At 38.5% G+C, this 19,855-nt stretch overlaps 1 protein-coding gene across 1 annotated transcript in view; it reads right to left on the bottom strand.

The window, feature by feature from the left end:
- HYCC1 (hyccin PI4KA lipid kinase complex subunit 1) overlaps window positions 1-19,855 on the bottom strand; it is a 52,804-nt gene that overhangs the window by 5,632 nt on the left and 27,317 nt on the right. The window contains exons 4-10 of the mRNA XM_075143599.1: window positions 18,541-18,720; window positions 15,510-15,590; window positions 14,979-15,094; window positions 14,541-14,636; window positions 10,917-11,033; window positions 10,079-10,166; window positions 9,380-9,539 (exon numbers count right to left, since the gene is read on the bottom strand). Of these exons, the coding sequence (XP_074999700.1) occupies window positions 9,380-9,539; window positions 10,079-10,166; window positions 10,917-11,033; window positions 14,541-14,636; window positions 14,979-15,094; window positions 15,510-15,590; window positions 18,541-18,720 (838 nt within the window). The remainder of the gene's footprint in view (window positions 1-9,379; window positions 9,540-10,078; window positions 10,167-10,916; window positions 11,034-14,540; window positions 14,637-14,978; window positions 15,095-15,509; window positions 15,591-18,540; window positions 18,721-19,855) is intronic.

The raw sequence follows: 19,855 nt of genomic DNA, 5'->3' as shown, positions 1-19,855 counted from the left end.
AGGTATGATAAAGTTGCCCAATTCAGTAGCATCATTACCATTCTCTGGTTGTTCTAGAATTAAAGATGGATAAGAAAAAAAACAAAAGATGTCTGAAACAAAACATGAAACAAAAGCCAATAGATACAGATGACTAAAGTACTATGAATTAAAGCAGATGTTCACATATTAACCTCTTGTTAATTAGCAACATTAGCGAGTATGGAATTTTGCTTTATTTCTAAATTGCAGGCTTTGATCTTCCAATTATTGGCCTGCACCCACATACTGGAAAGCCCCATGCTTGATCTTTCAAAATTGAAGTTTCTGAGGATCAAGAAACAAACATTCAGAGATTATCAGAAATCAAAGAACTCCCCATAATTCACTTTTATGACTATATTCTCTGTATCACCGTGCTGAAGTGAAACTTATTTTTACAATGGCATATCAACTTCATGTGTTACTATGTAAGACTAGAAATTCTACACATACTGTCACGATGCTGCACTGTGGTCAGCCTGAAAACTAATAGTGAAAAAACTAAGCCAACTCAAGCACACTTTGACTTCCATTTTCTTTCTTCATTTCAAAAAACTATTTTCAACCAGAAAGATATTTACAAGTAGGAAAATTCTCCAGTTACTACAATCAACTTAGCCAGATAAAACCTATGGAATTTTACTGCAGTTTTTGCCACCTACTAATAATAAAACATAAATGTTGATCTCCTCAGCCTTTTTAAGCTTCTTATATGAGCTTACAACTAAATTAGTTTGCAGTAAACTTATTTGTGTCACACAAGTCAGTTACTAAGTACAGTTGAGAAAACGGGGATGATTAAGCTGGGGGGGGAGGGAAAGCACCAAAACTTTCTGCAGCACTGGGAAAAAAAAAAAAAGAAATTAACACAAAAACCAATGCAGCTTGGTTCTAAGATTACTTCTTTTCATCTGGATAAGTCATCAACAGCAGATATACAAGTGCTCACCCTGGCCAAAAAAATTATTTCAAGACAGTCCAAAATTCCTGCAGACATAGCCAAAAATCCCCAAGCAAACAGAAAACTCCACTGCTACTCAAAGTGTGAGTAGCACAAGAGATTTAATAATGATAGTTAATGATATCAATGCAGTAAGAATGCAATAGTTCCTACAAGGTCCTGGTAAAAAAAAAAATCCCAACTCCAAAGATGCCTGTCTACATCAGATGAAGACAGGTTTGAGAAGAACAAACTCTTGAGAGGAAAAAAAAGTGAAAATAAAAATGGGAGTTGAAACTTCATGGAAATTCCAAGTATATGCAAGTAACAAGTTACAATCCTAGCGACCTGTCAGCTCCACAGTGTTTGAAGTATTCTCAGTATCTCAACGTCTTTTAAAAAGTGTTCAGAATTGCTTTATCAGCACTAGCTCTACAATCACAAAACTGCATTTAGATGACATGGAGAAGAAAAAAAGAGAAGCCATCAGTTACAGATAGTCACGGCACATCCTCCATGAAGATGTATACCACAGAAACACAAGTGAAGAAGAGCAAGAACTACACTATATGCTATATAGTTATATATTCTATATGTGTTATATATGTATACTATATGCAAACACTATGGCCAAAAACTTGACAAGACTAAAAATGCACTAAAAGCACAGCTCAGAATAAAGCTCAACTGAATCCCTGTGTTTTATTCATAACGCAGCTCTTTCAGACCTGAGGATTAAGTAAGGACCGCCCAGACTATACTGCCAGTTTGCTACCACACGTGACCAAAGTTGGCAGTACAGACATTTAACTGACAGCATGAAGTCCAAAAACAGAGGAATTTATGATGAGATGATTTTTCCACAGAGGCAGCTGGAGGGGATCCTCTCTTCCCCCTGTCCCCGCACTGAGGACTCTTGTGCAGGCACAGTGTACTTCTAGGTCAAGCGGGTTACAGCGCTGGGCTTTTCGCTAGCATTTGTGCTCTCTGCACTTATCACGACAATGAAATAAGCCTCAGAGCTAGAAGGTTATTCTGGCAGGGATGGACATCATTGTCCCCAGGTGTAAGAGCTATCCCTGATTTTACCTGCAAATGCTAAGTATCATGATTCTTTCTAACTTGTCAACTACTAATGAAAGTATCTATTTAACAAATTGTACTATCCAAAGGAAATGTCATTAATAATTGCTGCTATTAGCCACTAACTTCCTGATATTTGGCAGGAAACTCAAGTTAGAAGGACTATCACTTGGAAACAGTTCTAACAGCACTCTGCAAAAGTCTTCTACCATCAGTAACAAAGGTAAAAACCGAGCACTGTGAACTGCAATAGTAATAATAATAAATAAATAATAACAACAATAATGATAGTAATAATAATACCACCATCAAATATAGCCTTTCTGGAAGACAAGGATGGCGAGCAGGATAAACCCCCAGGAATCCAAGAGGAAGCAGTTAACGACCTGCTACGCCACCTGGACGCTCACAAGTCTATGGGGCTGGATAGGATCCACCCGAGGGTACTGAGGGAGCTGGTGGAGGAGCTTGCCAAGCCACTCTCCATCATTTACCAGCAGTCCTGGTTAACAGAGGAGGACCCGGACGACTGGAGGTTTGCCAATGTGACGCCCATTGACAAGAAGGGCTGGAAGGAGGATCCGGGGAACTACAGGCTGGTCAGCTTGACCTCGGTGCTGGGGAAGATTATGGAGTCGTTCGTCTTGAGGGCGCTCACGAGCCATGTCCAGGACAACGAGGGGATCAGGCCCAGCCAGCACGGGTTCATGGAAGGCAGGTCCTGCTTGACCAACCTGATCTCCTTCTATGACCAGGTGACCTGCCTAGTGGATGAGGGAAAGGCTGTGGATGTGGTCTGCCTGGACTTCAGTAAAGCCTTTGACACTGTCTCCCACGGCATTCTCCTAGAGAAGCTGGTGGCTCACGGCCTAGACAGGTGCACTCTTTGCTGGGTGAAAAACTGGCTGGATGGCCGGGCCCAGAGAGTTGTGGTGAACGGAGTTAAATCCAGTTGGCGGCCGGTCACGAGTGGTGTTCCCCAGGGCTCAGTACTGGGGCCGGTCCTGTTCAATATCTTTATCAACGATCTCGATGAGGGGATCGAGTGCTCCCTCAGTTTGCAGATGACACCAAGCTGGGCGGGAGTGTTGATCTGCTGGAGGGTAGGAAGGCTCTGCAGAGGGACCTGGACAGGCTGGATCGATGGGCCGAGGCCAACTGTATGAGGTTCAACAAGGCCAAGTGCCGGGTCCTGCACTTCGGCCACAACAACCCCGTGCAAGGCTACAGGCTTGGGGAAGAGTGGCTGGAAAGCTGCCCAGAGGAAAAGGACCTGGGGGTGCTGGTTGACAGCCGGCTGAACATGAGCCGGCAGTGTGCTCAGGTGGCCAAGAAGGCCAATGGCATCCTGGCCTGTATCAGGAATAGCGTGGCCAGCAGGAGCAGGGAGGTGATGGTGCCCCGGTACTCGGCACTGGTGAGGCCGCACCTCGAATCCTGTGTTCAGTTTTGGGCCCCTCACTACAAGAAGGACATGGAGGTGCTGGAGCGTGTCCAGAGAAGGGCAACGAAGCTGGTGAAGGGCCTGGAACACAAGCCTTATGAGGAGCGGCTGAGGGAACTGGGGTTGTTCAGCCTGGAGAAGAGGAGGCTGAGGGGAGACCTCATCGCGCTCTACAACTACCTGAAAGGAGGTTGTAGCGAGGTGGGTGTTGGTCTCTTCTGCCAAGTAACGAGCGATAGGACGAGAGGAAATGGCCTCAAGTTGTGCCAAGGGAGGTTCAGATTGGACATTAGGAGAAATTTCTTTACTGAAGGAGTGGTCAGGCCTTGGAACAGGCTGCCCAGGGAAGTGGTTGAGTCACCATCCCTGGAAGTATTTAAAAGACGTGTAGATGAGGCACTTAGGGACATGGTTTAGTGGGCATGGTAGTGTTGGGTTGACGGTTGGACTCGATGATCTTAGAGGTCTTTTCCAACCTTAATGATTCTATGATTCTTTTTTCTAAAAACATAGGAGCAGAAAGGTTAGCGAGGAGAGAAGATCAACGCTCTGATTGGCCTCGTTGGTCTAATTTTACTAGGGTGAGGTACCTGTGCCTCTCCTCTGGCAATCTTCAAACGCCTTCCTGCTACCCCGTCAGTGCAGCTACAGGCATCTTATTTCAGCAGAAATCTTCCCAGGATTCACTGATCTCCATATGCACAAGTCGATTATGCTAGAAACTTCATTTAGAGCCAGGACACCAAAGAGAGGAGAGGGCAGAACAGAGCTTACTGTCAGTCCCTTCCTCACCAAGGGCAGAAAAGCACTAATAAACAGCATCCAGCTCCAAAGAAAGGAGATTCAGAGTGCACAGCAGAAATCAGAGGAACAGAGGAAGAAATTTTTTGTTAGATTTTGTTTTGAAAGATTTTGTATAATAGCGATACTTATTGTTGTTTGGTGGTGTGCATTTCTAAATGCAATATCCTACTGTGATATCAGGACTTTACCCATCGTTGCTGCATTCCCACAGCTGTGTAACCATTATCACAATGAACTGGCGGAAAAAACCAAACACTTAAAGAGTTTTACTCAGCCCAATTGTATCTAATTTTCAGTTAAGTGCTATTAACTACTTCTAATGAAAGGGAATATACCTTTCTCCGAGTTTAACATTGAACTACAGGAGGAAATTAATGAAAAAATGGGATACTGGGTATCTCAGCTCTTATTAACACCATCTACCATAGCATCTACAGTCTCGTGGCAGGGATAAGACTACACAATCCATGTCCTTCATAGTAGCATCCCCTCCTTATTTTAAAACTTTTAAGAACACCTAAAACAAACCTTCAGCTTCGTAGTGCTTGGTTTTGAAGATAATACTGCTTCAAGCTGGACAACTTTGGGGGTCTATCCTTTGAGAAAGAGATATTAATACACAGTGCACAAGGCAATGTAGCAAAAGAGAAAACAAAGGACACTGCTACATAGTGTAGAGATAAAACTGAATAATTACGTCAGTTTGAAAGTTAATATAAATATGCCCATAGCAGTTGAAGTAAAATGCATTTGGAGTCACATTTCTGAATGCTTTGAGTAGTATAACCAATCTTGATAAATGCATTTCATGATTCGTACTTGCTAAGAATTAATTCAAAAGATATTTCAATCATAGTCTACCTTATTATTACGGTTGCCTACATCATTTAGCTCAGATTGCACTGGCAAACTGCCCATTTGGATTGTAATTCAATTTTAACCACCACAAGCTCAAGCTGCATTTCCTGCACAACAATGTTAGCATTTTGAATTATTCACAAAAGCATCAAGCTTATATCCCAAAATCAACATTCATTCCAGATTCCTAAAAAAAGTTATAACTATTTCAGGAATTAATACTGTTTCAAAAAAAGTAAGAAAATTCTCTCCACAGAGATTCAAAGACTAATGTTTCTAAACCTTGTGTACTACATCAAAGTCAATTTCTTCAATGAGGACAAAATAACATGTTGTCCTTCTTCTCTAGTTGAAGTCTTTGTTTTTGTGTTATATATCTTACAAACATCTGCTTAGCTCTTCTTACTCTGTCACATCAGGGTGATTCTCTTACATGCATTACCTCTACACACAAGAGTTTTTCCCGAGCAACCCTTTTACAGGGCAGTGTGGCAGATTTTACATTAGTAAGGAAAGCGCTGCTAGGGCTTGCTTTGTTTTTTTCCCAGCTTCCATAAATAACCATTCATTTAGGTGTTTATGTCCCTTACATGCTGTATGATTTTTCTGGTTTTCCTCTATTTGTGAATAGAAACGGAGATGTCACCCAAGGCTTGTTTTTAAAACATGAACACTACAAAAAACTAATGCTAGATAGAGGAGCTAATGCTCCTCTTTTTTAAGCTTTATGATTTATAGGCAATCCAATTCAATAGCACTAAATAATTTGTTGATAAGGTGTGGCTAGTATCAACTGACTCTATAAATACTATCCATTTGTGATTAGATGGATCCATTTTGCAAATGACCTTCACCTTTGGCACCTCTAAAGTTCTTACCTTAGAAGTCCAAATTCACAATACCAATTTGATTTTAAATTTTCTAAGTAACAGCTCTAACAAACGAGTTACAGGGTTGAGTATCACAAAAAGATTAAATGTTAAGTCAACCTTTTTTCAAAACTGACTTCAGTCTATAGTTCTAGCAAAGGTTAGCAAGATCTAATGTCTGAAAACTTTTATAGTAAACTGAATTTTTTAAAAGATAAAAAAATAAAGTCCGTGCTTCTCAGCTGGAAATGTGATTGACTGTAATTCTTTTATTTATTTTACACAAATAGCTAGTGATTGAAAATTGCTGCCCTTGCTTCCCCAAGGGATACTTTGCTTCATCAGGTCTTCTGGTCCACATAATGTGTAAGATCAAACTGTCTCTCAGCTGTCTCCTCTAGCTTCCTAATCCATTTGTACAACTCATTTTTATTATACTGAAGCACAAAAATAAAACTCCAAAATACAGTTTTACCCCTTAAACTGTGGGAAAGAAAAATGGTCAGGAGGTACAAGGTTTGTCATCTGATTTCTACAAATTCCAGTATTTATTTTAATTCAAACAAGCATCTGTAAGCACAAGCCTTGTTATTCTTTCTGCATGCTGACCCTGAAGATCTATGATCTATTCCATATCCTTCTTTCATCAGGAATTGTAGGGCATTGAATTATGTTATAGGAATTTTGAAATCAGGATACCATCCACTCTGACTTTAAAAGGGCTTTTCGAGTCACACAAAACAACTTTGTTAGTATTTTATAGTGAAAATATTGAGATTAGCTGAAGTGGTATATGCATGGAACGTTTACCACTTAAAACAAAACAATTGGATGGTCAGTTAGTCAAAGGTACCATAGACTCAGTTTTGGCCTTTAAACTAGCCTAATGTTTACATAGCCTTCAAATTTACAACTACTCCCACAACCTGCTATATAAGTTCCCCTCCACCCTCGCCCTATACCAACTGATTTTCTTCCTCTTCATTAAATCCTGTACCATCAAGGCAAATCCAAAGTTTTCCCAATAACCCAAACAAAATGTTGACAGAGCTTTTTTGTAAAAGTCCGTAATCTTTCAGTCCTCATCCCTAAACACTGACTACTCCTCACTTGGGTCATACTAACTAGATTATCACTGTTTCCCTAAACTTGTTCTGCTTTACGAAACTCCCATAAAACACAGTATTCCTCCCCATTTCTACGAGTCCTACGATTATTCCCATTTCCCTTTCACCTTACTGTTATCTGCTGCAGGGCACACTTGTCCCACCCATTTTTCCTTGAACTTAACCAAGCATCACTCCCTGCAAGAAGGCAATAATTGTAAAAACTTCTAGATTTCTGTATTTGCTGAAAAATTTGCATTCCTATAAGGATGGTTCCAATACTGATTCTGTTACATTATTTCATTTTTTCTGTAAACGCAAAGACAAAAGGAATGTTTATTTTAATACGCTTTCAATTCCTCTGAATGAACTAGCACTCAGTATCCATGATCTGTGTTCCCCTCCACCACCTTATTTGAACAAGTATCAGAATCACTTAAAAATAATAGCTGACAAAATTGCCAAGCTTCAGAGGGCATTCATCCATTTAAAAAAAGCTGAGCTATCATACAGTTTTCTTGCACCTGGTCAATAATCCCTGCTTAACAACTGTAAGCCTGAAGAAAGGAAAATAAGTAATAAAGACTAAAATGGTCCTTAGCAGTCTTGAGATTTCAGTAATGACTTGCTACTGGACCTCACTCAAGTTAAAGACACTAATGTTTTGCTCCTCAGCTTCGTCTGACAGTTTTAAGCAGTTTTTAATAAATTGAGAAGTTTGGTTATTTTACCTTTCTTTGCCCCTCACCCCCTCTGGCAGCTTACTATTGGTACTACTACCACCAGTGTGTATCATTACTGCTCAGAAAGCTCTATCATTATTTTAAAGTCATCTTCTACCAGCATATTTATAAATAATTTTCTCAACACTTACTTATAAAGGACTGAGAGGTAATTCAGGTAACTTGACAATATTTTTCTAACCGAACTGTCCATATACTACAAAAGCTCATACAGTACACATCATACAGAAATTTTTATGATACTTCTTCAAAATCTTTATTGAACCTATTAAAAGAGCATTCTTATCTACACTCACTCGCTTAGCCTGTCATCAGAATTACAAGCCCAGCAGAACAAGCCATTGCCAATTTTGATCGCTGGTCCAGCGGCTCTTCCCTCATCTGAAGATGGAAGAAGTGGAATAAAATGTTTCTCCTTTTGCATTACATTCATCACCATTTTTTCTACTTCTCAGCCCAGACCTATGTTCTACTTTGTGGAAGCCCCTATATTAGTTTGCCTAAACGTGCTGGTTTTGGCTGGGGTAGAGTTAATTTTCTTCATAGCAGCTAGCATGGGGCTGTGTTTTGGATTTGTGCTGGAAACAGTGTTGACAACACAGGGATGTTTTCGTTACTGCTGAGCAGGGCTTACACAGAGTCAAGGCCTTTTCTGCTCCTCACCCCACCCCACCAGCGAGGAGGCTGGGGGTGCGCAAGAAGCTGGGAGGGGACACGGCTGGGACAGCTGACCCCAACTGACCAAAGGGATATTCCATACCATATGACGTCATGCTCAGCATATAAAGCTGGGGGAAGAAGAAGGAAGGGGGAGATGTTCAGAGTGACGCCGTTTGTCTTCCCAAGTAACCGTTACGCATGATGGAGCTTTCCTGGAGATGGCTAAACATCTGCCTGCCGATGGGAAGCAGTAGATGAATTCCTTGGTTTGCTTTGCTTGCGTGTGCGGCTTTTGCTTTACCTATTAAACTGTCTTTATCTCAACCCACGAGTTTTCTCACTTTTACCCTTCTGATTCTCTCCCCCATCCCACCGTGGGGGAGCGAGTAAGCAGCTGTGTGGTGCTTAGTTGCTGGCCAGGGTTAAACCACGACGCCAAAACATAGTAATTTATCCCTCTACCCTTAAATCCAATTTTCATTTAAGTAATTTAAGACAGATGAAGTTCTGTGGTGAAGTTGTTAAATATTTGCTTTGCTTCAGGTACTATACATTACTTTTCAGAAGAAAACAGGAACATCGGCCTCTAAAGAATCAATAACTTTGTACAGCTCCCTTTAATAAAAAAGGTTTTTTTGTGTGGGTTTTTTTTTTTTTTTAAACATGATTAAGGAAATGAAGAATATACTTCATCTGAACTGCATTAAAATTCCCATTCACCACTAAAGAAAATAAAAACCTCCAAACTGCTGCTTGCTTACTAGCAATGAAGACGTGCAATAACAAAATTCTCAAGGTTATTTTAAACACGTGTAAAAAGCTGAGAATTCATTGCAAAATGTGTTTCTTACCATGCCTTTTCCATCTATGCCCTCGGATAGACATGCTAGTCACAGCATTTCTTGATATTCTGGATGAAGTAGGTGTAATTTCAACTTGAATGCATCTTGTACCTTCTTTACTAGATTTCATGGCACCCTGAGGCAGTGAAGCTTTTATTGCATTAGCGACCTAGAACAGAAAAGATGCAGTTAAGTTCTTAACATGAAGATCCAAATTTTAGAAGAAGAATTCTGTCAGGAGATTCTTATTACTTCAAGAAGAATATTGTGTACAATTCCAGTTTAAGGTCAAAAAGCACACTAGCTTTTTGCACGGGTTATAAAGAATGCTGGTTGCAATTACCTCTCAGAACTAAGTCACATTTAATATCTGTCACTTTTTAAAACAAAGCTTCCAGTTTGAAGATGTGCCTATTACTTAATATGAACTTCAGAGTGCTTCTGCACTATCATCTAAGCTTTCAAGACTTAGAAGCGTTCTACTGAAAATAGCTTGTCCATTAGGGAAGATGACACAATAACTAAGTACATTGAAAATACCTCTCTGTGTGTGTGTCTATACTTGCAGATCTAGCTATTCACATGAGCACACCCACACCAGCCTCATGGGATTTAGGTTCCTGGTGTGATGTCGCATCGGGCATGTTCACAGGAAGGATCTCCTGGATTAAAGTTGTACTCAAAAAAACGCTGAAATACAACACTTACCAGCAGAGGTTCTGGATACAGTTCCAGCTGTGCTCTATACAAAATGTCATCCATAGCTTTACGAGCCAGATCCCATTCTCCATTATAACTATAAAGGTAAATGTATACACAATAATAAGCATCTATATCAACAGATTACCCTTCTTGGTCACATAACCTTCACAGATTTAGTATTCCTTGAGAGCTCAATTTTGAGGAGTTGAACTAATTGTGTTCATTACCAGTAAGCCTGCTATTTAGAGAACTTGTTCTGAAGTAGCGTTTATGGAGACAAAGTTTTACTTTCACTGGCCACCCTGAGCAGTTTAAAAATTACATAATTAGTTATTGATCAGCTAGTCATGAAATATTCTGAAATTCAAACAGGATTGTTTTAATATTACTCCATCTTTTCAGTACTCCTGTGTTACTAGTCTCTAATATTTTCAGTTAATAAGAGCTTTACGCATTAGCATGACTATCAAAGGGAAAAACAACATCAGCATTTCAGAGAAAGAATGATAAGACCTTTTTTCCTTAACTAGATTGATGTCAAAACTAAGCATGCAAAAATGTGGACAGCAGACAATGGTTGGAAAAGGCTTTTTTAAAAGATTTTTTCACATTAGCAGTTATACCTATTAAGTGCTGTTCTAGCCCTCTTTCCCCAATATGACATCGGTAACTTCAGCTAACTAATCGGAGAACTATGTTGTCTTCCTGAGGACCTTATTGCCAGACACAGCATCTGTCCACTAGAAAATAAAACATTTCAAAGGTAGCATGCCTAAATGAGTGTAGAAATGAAGCTGACATTTTTTTATTTTGTATGCATATAAAAAAAACCCAAACAACTTACAAAGCATAATAAATCCCTGTTAGCATTTGCACCATGAATTCAGATGAAACTGGAATCCTACTGTTGACTCCCTTGTACTTTCTCACTTGTTGGCGAGGATATCCACAGACACAAATTCTAAAGAAATCATGTATTTGTCATTAGCAAATAATGTAGAACGACCTTTGTATAGAACTCTACAAAGCTAGGTGTTTAGTATACATTTTAACTACAATAGACCCACAGGAAGGTATCCATCAGCAACCCTGTGCTGAAGCAGACTATTTCTTATTACGGAAGAAGGGTATGCCCTCTACTGGCGGAGTTCAAATCCTTCAAAAGAGAGACATCCTAGACACTCCTGTTACATTTATACTACAGAAAGTGAAAAAAACCTGCCAGTAAAAGTCATTCTGAATCCACGCATTTGCTGCAGAACAGACAAAAAAATAAGTTAATGGTATTTAAGGAGATAAAGCAGCATAGCAACTATTAATACTACAGACAGAAGCATCAGTGTCATTGCATATAATATGGAAGTTGCATACAAGTTTTCAAGCAAAGAAACCAGAAGTGTCACATTCATAAAACTATTCTAAAATCCAGTAAAAGTCAGCTTTAGAATTTAGTTCTGAACTAAATTCCACATCAGATTCTGTAGTCAAAACATTTTGGAAATCAAAGATACGGGTAGTTAAATATTCAATTAATTGGCTATTACTGGACTTCTGGAATGACCTTTAATGACATTAATCAAAGTATTTCCTTCTCCAAAGCATAGACTACAAGGTTTAATCTCAGAAAGCTTCAATTCTTCAGCTTCAATACCAGAGAGCTTGTAAAACTCCTCTTAAATCTGTTTTTTTCCAGAAAAACAATTGATTTAAGATTGTATTGTAGTACCTTTCAAATTACATCCGTAACAGAAATTTCAGGAGCCTTTTTTTATTAATACTAACTTTGCCACTAACCTACTGCACTTTTTTCCTCTCCTCTATCCCGCAACTCATCTTCTGCTTTGGCTACTTAAAAAAAAAAAAGCAGACAGCGCCCCCAAGATCTCTATGGCTCAGCAACTCTCCCAGCATGTACTTTTCACCTAGTATGATCCAAATTTGACTCTTCATGCTGATATCACCATATCTCCAAACAAAAACAACAAAAAAAGATTTTAAACACTTCATCAGGAAGGACAGGAAGCCACACTAGTGACAACATGCAAGGAAACGAAAAGATTATGAGATGTTTAAGAAGGAAGAATCATAGAATGCTTTAGGTCAGAAGGGACCTTTAAAGATCACCAATTTCCACCCCCCCTACCATGGGCAGGGACATCTTCCACTAGATCAGGTTGTTCAAAGCCCTGTCCAACCTGACCTTGGACACTTCCAATGATGGGGCATCCACAACTTCTCTGGGCAACCTGTTCCAGTGCCTCACCACTCTCATCATAAAAAATTTCTTCCTTATGTCCAATCTAAATCAACCCTCTTTCAGTTTAAAACCGTTGCCCCTTGTCCTGTCACTACAGGTCTTGGTAAAAAGGCTCTCTCATCTTTCTTATAAGCCTCCCTTACATATATTGAAGGGCTGCAATAAGGTCTTGCTGGAGTCTTCTCTTCTTCAGGCTGAACAATCCCAACTCTCTCAGCCTTTCTTCATAAGAGTGTTCTGGCTTTCTGATCATTTTTGTGGCCCTCCGCTGGACCCGGAGGTCCACAAAACAGGTGCATGTCTTTCTTTTACCGGGTACCCTAGAACTGGATGCAGTACTCCAGGTGGGGTCTCACGAGAGCTGAGTAGAGGGGGAGAATCACCTCCCTCGACCTGCTGGCCACAATTCTTTTTACACAGTCTAGGATACGATTGGCTTTCCGGGCTGCAAGTGCATGTTGCACCGTATCCCAAGCCCTTCTTCAAAGGGCTGCTCTCAATCCATTCATCCCTCAGTCTGTACTGATATCGGGGATTGCCCCAACACAGGTGCAGTTAACGTTGACAGTTATATAGAAGAGACCTTAATACAGGCACTCTGTTAATACCAGTATTGGTTAGTTTTACAAAGCCCTACTCTAATCTGAGTCACTTCCTCTAAAAAAGGCTAGAATGACATCAATAGAACTGCTTCGCTTTACATGAGAGTAATATAATATTCTGAGGGAAAGAGACTTAGTAAGTGAAGATGTCCAAATGCAAAAAATCTGGATTTACAACGCTTGAGATCAGCACAAAATACTTTGTGCTGCAATTGTCACATTTACAGTTCATGTTTGTAAATAAGAAGTTATAGAAGCTTTTGCTTCTTTAGAAAAGTCATAAAAATGGAATTAGACTTACTAGAAGAAAGCACATTCATTGTAGATTGCTTTCATACAGATCTTCCAAAACAAACCCAAATTCAACACTGCTCAAACCAATTAAAGGAATAGATTCTTCTGAGAATTTTGTCAGCACCACATCCAAACAGAATACTGAAAGATATTCTGGTCTTCTGACACATATTACCTTGAACCCCTAAAGTGCTGTCAGGGCAATATTTTCAGTAAGCAGAGAAACATGGATGCCAAAATCAGTAGGGAATGAAGAACTAAGATAAAAGTTGAATTGTATAGTATCAAATAATTCAGTATCCAAACATTCAACATTTTGAAGTAGAAAGACTTGTTTGCATCTCCTGGTAATTTGCTCGTGTTTTTTTGGAGGCTCTTTAAAAATTATTTATCCCAAATACAATCAAAACCTAATCAAGCAGAATAAGCAACATCAGTCTCCTGTCCACAATCCTTAGCTTCTAAATATTTTCTACCTTAAATTTTAGACCAGCATACCTAACAAAGATCTTGTAAAGACTCTTGTAAATATTGCCAAGTGCTTCAATGCTCTCTCACCTCCTCTGAAGAGTAGAGAATCTTACAGGCATTCATTACCATGTTTTGTTTCTCTGAGGAACCCAGGAATTATGACTGGTAAAAAGTTGCTATAGTTGACTTCTAGGTGTCTCTTGGGTCTCCTGGGTTAACGACAGCATTCTAATTTTTTCCTTAACCCAAAGTCCACGTTCAAAAATCTAGAGATAGACGTGTTTACTACCAGTTCTTCCTCTTTGACAAAAGAAATGGATCAAAAATGGACACTGTAATTAAAGCTGAGGTGGGTTTTTTGTTTTGTTTTGTTTTTTGAAGTAACAGCAGATTTTGGAAATACCCAAAGTATCTGTAAGAATCGATGTATTTCTAGTTTCAAGATCTACTATAATTTCAAGAAAGTTTCAACTTGCATAGCATCCAAATATATTTAGTAAGCTTGCAATGCAAAATTTACCAATATTTTAGAAGACATTTCTGATTTTATTTAGTTAACACACCTACAACTACTTTGATTAAAAACAGTTCCCTTGATTTGACTTCTCCACTTAACAGCACTGCATATAAGCCAGGTCATTGCTTCCCCATTTTGAGATCTCAACCCAAAGTTACATAAAAGACACTTTAAAAGCAAATAATGCAGCTGTAAACACTTATGAAAAAAAGTCAAGTTTACAAGCAGCTTTTGGGAACCTGAAGCTTTTTTTTAAAAAAAAGTTCAAACTAATTGCATTTCAAGTTGAAGATGCCATTTTAACTGTAATAAACCTACAGAAATTACCTTGAACAAATTTGACACAACGACTGAAGAGAAACTGCAGGCATGTAGCTTAAGGCAGCATTGTAACAGAGCAGAAGGAAAGTCAGCACTTCAAACCTGGGATTTACAAGAAACATTAGAATTACATTAAGGATTCTATTTTTGAAAAGAAAACAAGTTTACACAGAAATTTGCAAGAGTTATTTGAACAGATTTGGTATTTCGTTTCAATAAAATTGACAATTGAATAGTTTGGTTCTATAAGCTTTTCCTCTTCGTGTAGTAATATGCACTGCTAGTGTTTCTGCAACTACATTTACACGTGTTTAAAAACAAAAAAAAACCCACCACAAAACACAGCATACACCTATCCACCTTCAGTCTATAACTATATTAAAAATTATAAGAAGTTAAGATTCATTAATGATTCTGTAGCAAAATCCTATTATACAATTTCACCTGTTCTGTGCTGTTAACATCTCCCTCTGAGGATGAGGTCCGCTGTATACAACTCTGGACAAACCATGCTGTGATAAAGCTCCTTCAGTGAGAGCCATGGAGCCAATGCTGGAAGGCTAAAGGAAAAACGGTCATTCAAAACATGTCCACCTGAAGTCTTGCTACAATGCAAGTGAAAATAGACAACGATCAGCCCCACCATATTTGTACATAAATTTTTAACAGGCTTAAGGTTCTCTGACTTCTTAGCTGTCTTAGATTTGAGAAGTTATTTTACACCAGGTAAGGTATATGGCTTCAGAAGAGAAAAAAAAGACATAGTTGGTACATGGATATTATGGAGTTATGACTATTCAGTCTTGAAGAGGCCTCAGAGACCAGTTAGTAGTACTCAAAAGACTGAGAAATATGTTCCTATGTCATCATGCAACACGTTAAAACTACTTTTCACTTTCATTCTTAACAAACAGGTCCCCAAAGCATACTGCCTTTCTCGATCAGTAACAACTTCATGTTGTAGATGTCACTTACTTCATGATAGACTGAAGGTTTGGACAAAGATGGAATTGTGAAACTCAGCACTTTGCTATGTCCCTCTTTGTCAACTATCTCCTGAAAAAGACAGAAGATGCCAATGGTTACCCTGTACTACAGAAACCAGACATTCAAAAATGTTAAATGCTGGGTGGGTGTGAACGGATAAAGAAAGCCAACAAATTATTATAGGGACAGAGAGGGATACTGTAACAATCCGAGCTACAAACTAGAAATTATCTCTGTATTTGCTTTCTATCACAGTTCATTTGCTTTGTTTCTGAAAACTATTCAAATGACTTCACAAAAGGCACATGCATTTGCATACAGAGTCCACCTTAAAAACACTAACTGGAAATCTCAATATGGTTAAACAGTGTTATCATTTTTAATTATACACTATTTGCTAATTGTGAAGGTTAATGCTCAATAATTCTGTTCTGAAAACTATTTACCCATCAAGTAAAGACTCTACAAGTAATTTGTTTTGGAAACATTATAGCTCTGGAATGCTTGCAGCCTCACATGGTTTGATAGTAGCAGACATCATAGTATTTGCAAAAGCCCAAGTCTGATAATTCCACACCTACAGAGAGACTTAAAAGAAGCACGGATGCAAAGCTTTAGAGAAGCTACTTTCCTGCAAGATACCACCATAGCAGTATGTTGGCAGACTTCTCACTCCTGTAAGATATGGGAAGACTAACGGGTAAGGCAAAAAAAGATGTGCCTGCGTATCACAGAAAGCACTGAAGTACTTCAAATAAAAATCTTCAGAAATTCCAAAGCAGACCTGACCAATAACCAACATCTCACACACAAGAACTTCCCCCCCGCCCCTAAATTTCAGCAGCAGATTTCATATATCCAAAGGTAGAGATTAGAGAAGAGCCTCAGTGTCTCCTGAAACCTATGCCTTGGAAGGCTGAAGGACTAACTTCACATAGTAATTATTAAAACTCATGTCTTGAAGCAGAATATGAAGTGGTAAAGGAAGACTGAGCAGTATCAAAAAGGCATACAGAGCTGTTCTGTCTGAAGAGTTATACAGCTTCTCCACTCTCCACACAAACCACTGATACTTTAATTTTCAATATTGCTTCTGCATCAATGTGGAAAACAGTTTCCTCAATATATGGGACGAGAAGAGAAGAGAAACTGGCTACATCCAAACTTCTAAAATCTAAAAATATAAATATTTTGACTCTTCATTCTAATCAGATTTGTAATTAAGGTTCAGGAGTGCATTTCAAGATCTGAAGCGTATTAGAAAAAACTGATACCTACAGCCAGGAAAGCCAAAAACATCAACTGCATGCACTATCACTGTATGTCTCCAGGCTGAAAGTAGAACAAACCAGTTCATGATCTCAAGGTTCAGCCACAATAATTCCATATTCCTGACAACATAGTGAATTTAAAATTATTCTGAGCAATACTTAATTTTTCAATTTCCATCAGTAAGAAACAGCAGGACTCTATTGAGCATGTTAATTCCCTCAAGTTCCAAGAGACCATCGTACATATTTACAGAAGGATTACTATTTGTATTAGGCTACATCTTTCCTCTTGCTTTTGAAAACATAAAGTAGCTGGTTAAAGAGAAAATAAGTACCTAAGCAGGTCACCTATTACCTTTTCAACATTGTATGCTGAAGAACAGCACCATCTTGATTGTTTAAGTTACAAATTTTATACGACATCAGAGGGAAAGAAGTCAGCATCAGCAACATGGCATTACTTTACCATAAGCATTCATTATCTCTTAAAGCAGAAGGGGGTAAAAAAAACCCCAAATGTTTCCAAAAATCAGGTTGATCTACAGCTTCCTACAGAAGCTTGCCCTAAAATTCTTATGACCCCAAGCAGCTGGAGATCGATGGCTATGTTACTAATTGAGGAAGAAATGGTTCATAGCTAAGTGAAGACGTTACTGGACTGGCTTCAAGCTTAACTGTAAATGTAATCTCTTCTAGGAGAAAGACAAGTGATTATAGCCACATCCATCAGCCGTTTTAGATTACTTCATCATGGAAATAAAGGAGTGAATTGACTTAAGGCGCAAGATATACCAAATGCTTTGCAGAATGTTTTTCTTCTCAGATACAACTAAGCACACAGAAAACACATGAAGCCTGTACTCTGCCTAAAGAACAGTTGAATACAAGGGCTCAGGTCTTTTTAAGTAGACTCCTGTTTTCACTCGCTTGGTAAAGACACTTGAGATTATTTTTAGAAGGAGGATGGGAGCTGCCTTCTCCAGATTTTCAGAATGCAGAGAGAAGACTTGAAGTTCATCACTGTTTCACTTCCCAAAAAGCCCTCCTAAATCATCCAGAACATACAAACTACACTGAAGAGAACCCCAATGGACATAATAATACTAAGCTTTTTATAATAGCCATAAAAAGACTAAATGCATAACTAAAATATGGTGCTCTTAAAGGTTCCTTCATAATTCAGTACTTCAAAGCAGTAATTTAGTACAAACAGCACCTTTTCATACAAAATATGAAAAAAATGTCAAGGTTATTACAAAATGAAATGAGACCTTTAATTTCTCAAAGCTAAGCAATCTGTTCAGCAGTCAAGTACTAAGAATTTGTTGAAAGTGATTTTTTGTGTTTTCTAGTCAAGATAGTCAAAATGCCCCAGAAAATATGGGCAACCATTTCAAAAGTAGCACCTCTAAAAGCTCTTGAGCAAAATAAGTTTAATCACCATACCAAGAATTAAGTTACAAAAAAATTAAGATGACTCCTTTGGCTCCTTCAGCCATTAGTGCATTAACACTTTCCAGGAACCACAAAAAGAGCAGAGAAAATATTCACCAAAATAAAAGAATAAAAGTTCATGTTGCAGATTTCTGACACGGACACCAATCTGAAGAGTCAAAACTGAGATACTCAATCACTTCATTTCAATTCTGAAACAAAATAGTTAATTATTCCCCAGTAAAATACTCTATAGTATCCCCCAAAAGCACACTAATATTTTTAAGCCTGAATAATTACATGCGAATACAAACCAAGTTATAAACTCCTAGGAGAAGAGCCTCAATGCATCCACTGCTCTGCAAATCTCTGCTGGCTGAGACAGCAAGATAGCACCACATCAATTCCGGTAGAAACTGCAGAGTAAATCGTAGCAATTGTTCCTCACCACTGCGATAGAACTCAAAGAGCTGATGGCAAACTGGTTCCAGAAGCTGAAATATAAATTACAATTGTGAATGAATAAAACATTACAAGAAACTGCAACTTTGTGTGGATCAATCCTTTGGACAAAACTGTAAACTGATAAATGTTACATTTTAGCTATTAGAGACTGACTGATGCAATAACTACCCAAGTCACTTTATACATTTTTCATCTCTTATAACATACTTTCAGATGATAAAAGTACAGCCCTCCCTCCCATGTGAAGAAAGCATTCCAATGGCTCCTTTCTCTCATTTTTGGCTCACTTCCTCCAGCCTCAAAGGCATAAATAGAGGATACTTGTTATCAGCACACCTCATACCATGCCCTCAATATCTCTAATATACAGGAAAAGTACCTGGAAAAGGTCTTGCTGTTCTAGAGCTCCAACAGTGTACGCAAAAATTGCCAGAAGCTTTTACCCACCGAGCGAGAAGAGCTGCATTAACACTCAAATTCAAAGTGTTACAATAACTTAGTATACAGTAGAATTAGTTCACTTTTCCACTCATTAAAATCTTCTAGAAACTTCAATGTATTTATAGGTTTCAGACAGAAATGGGAAGCCTCAAGAGTAGTTTTACAATCAAATTTGTTAAGCTGATATAAATGGAAGTAATATATTGATCTGGAAGTAATACACTGAGCTAGAACAAGTTAAAAAAAAAAAGACTTAAAAACAATTAAGCAATCAGCTTGCACTGTGTTTCTGGATTTAATGTGCATTCTTGTGCTACCACCTACCTCCGCTAGAGAACAAAACATAGTGCTAACCATCATGTGTCAATGTATGGAAGTTATATTTTTATTTTGTCACCTAGGCAGGAGATTTCCTAACCCAAGTGGAAAATACTGTCAAAACCAGTAAGCACTTTCAAAGCCAGTTGAACTGGACACTGAACTGTCAAGCAAAAACTCAAAAGCACATACTCAAAAATACTTTTTGGCAGCAAACACAGCGAACCATCAGTAAGAGTCTAGAACTGTAAAAGGATTTCTTCTAAAAACAACAAAAAAAAAAAAGAGTGGGGTAGGGAAGGGAAAAAGGGGATTTTTAATTAAATCTTCGATCTTCTATAAATCATTTATTTGCAAGTAATAACAAATAGGACCTCCTTACCATCTAAGAAACTACTCCTTGAG

Source organism: Calonectris borealis, chromosome 2 (genome assembly GCF_964195595.1).
Source record: "Calonectris borealis chromosome 2, bCalBor7.hap1.2, whole genome shotgun sequence".
In the NCBI taxonomy this organism is placed as follows: domain Eukaryota; kingdom Metazoa; phylum Chordata; class Aves; order Procellariiformes; family Procellariidae; genus Calonectris; species Calonectris borealis.
The sequence above is the reverse complement of the archived record's forward strand: the minus strand, read 5'-3'. Positions and strand labels throughout refer to the sequence as shown.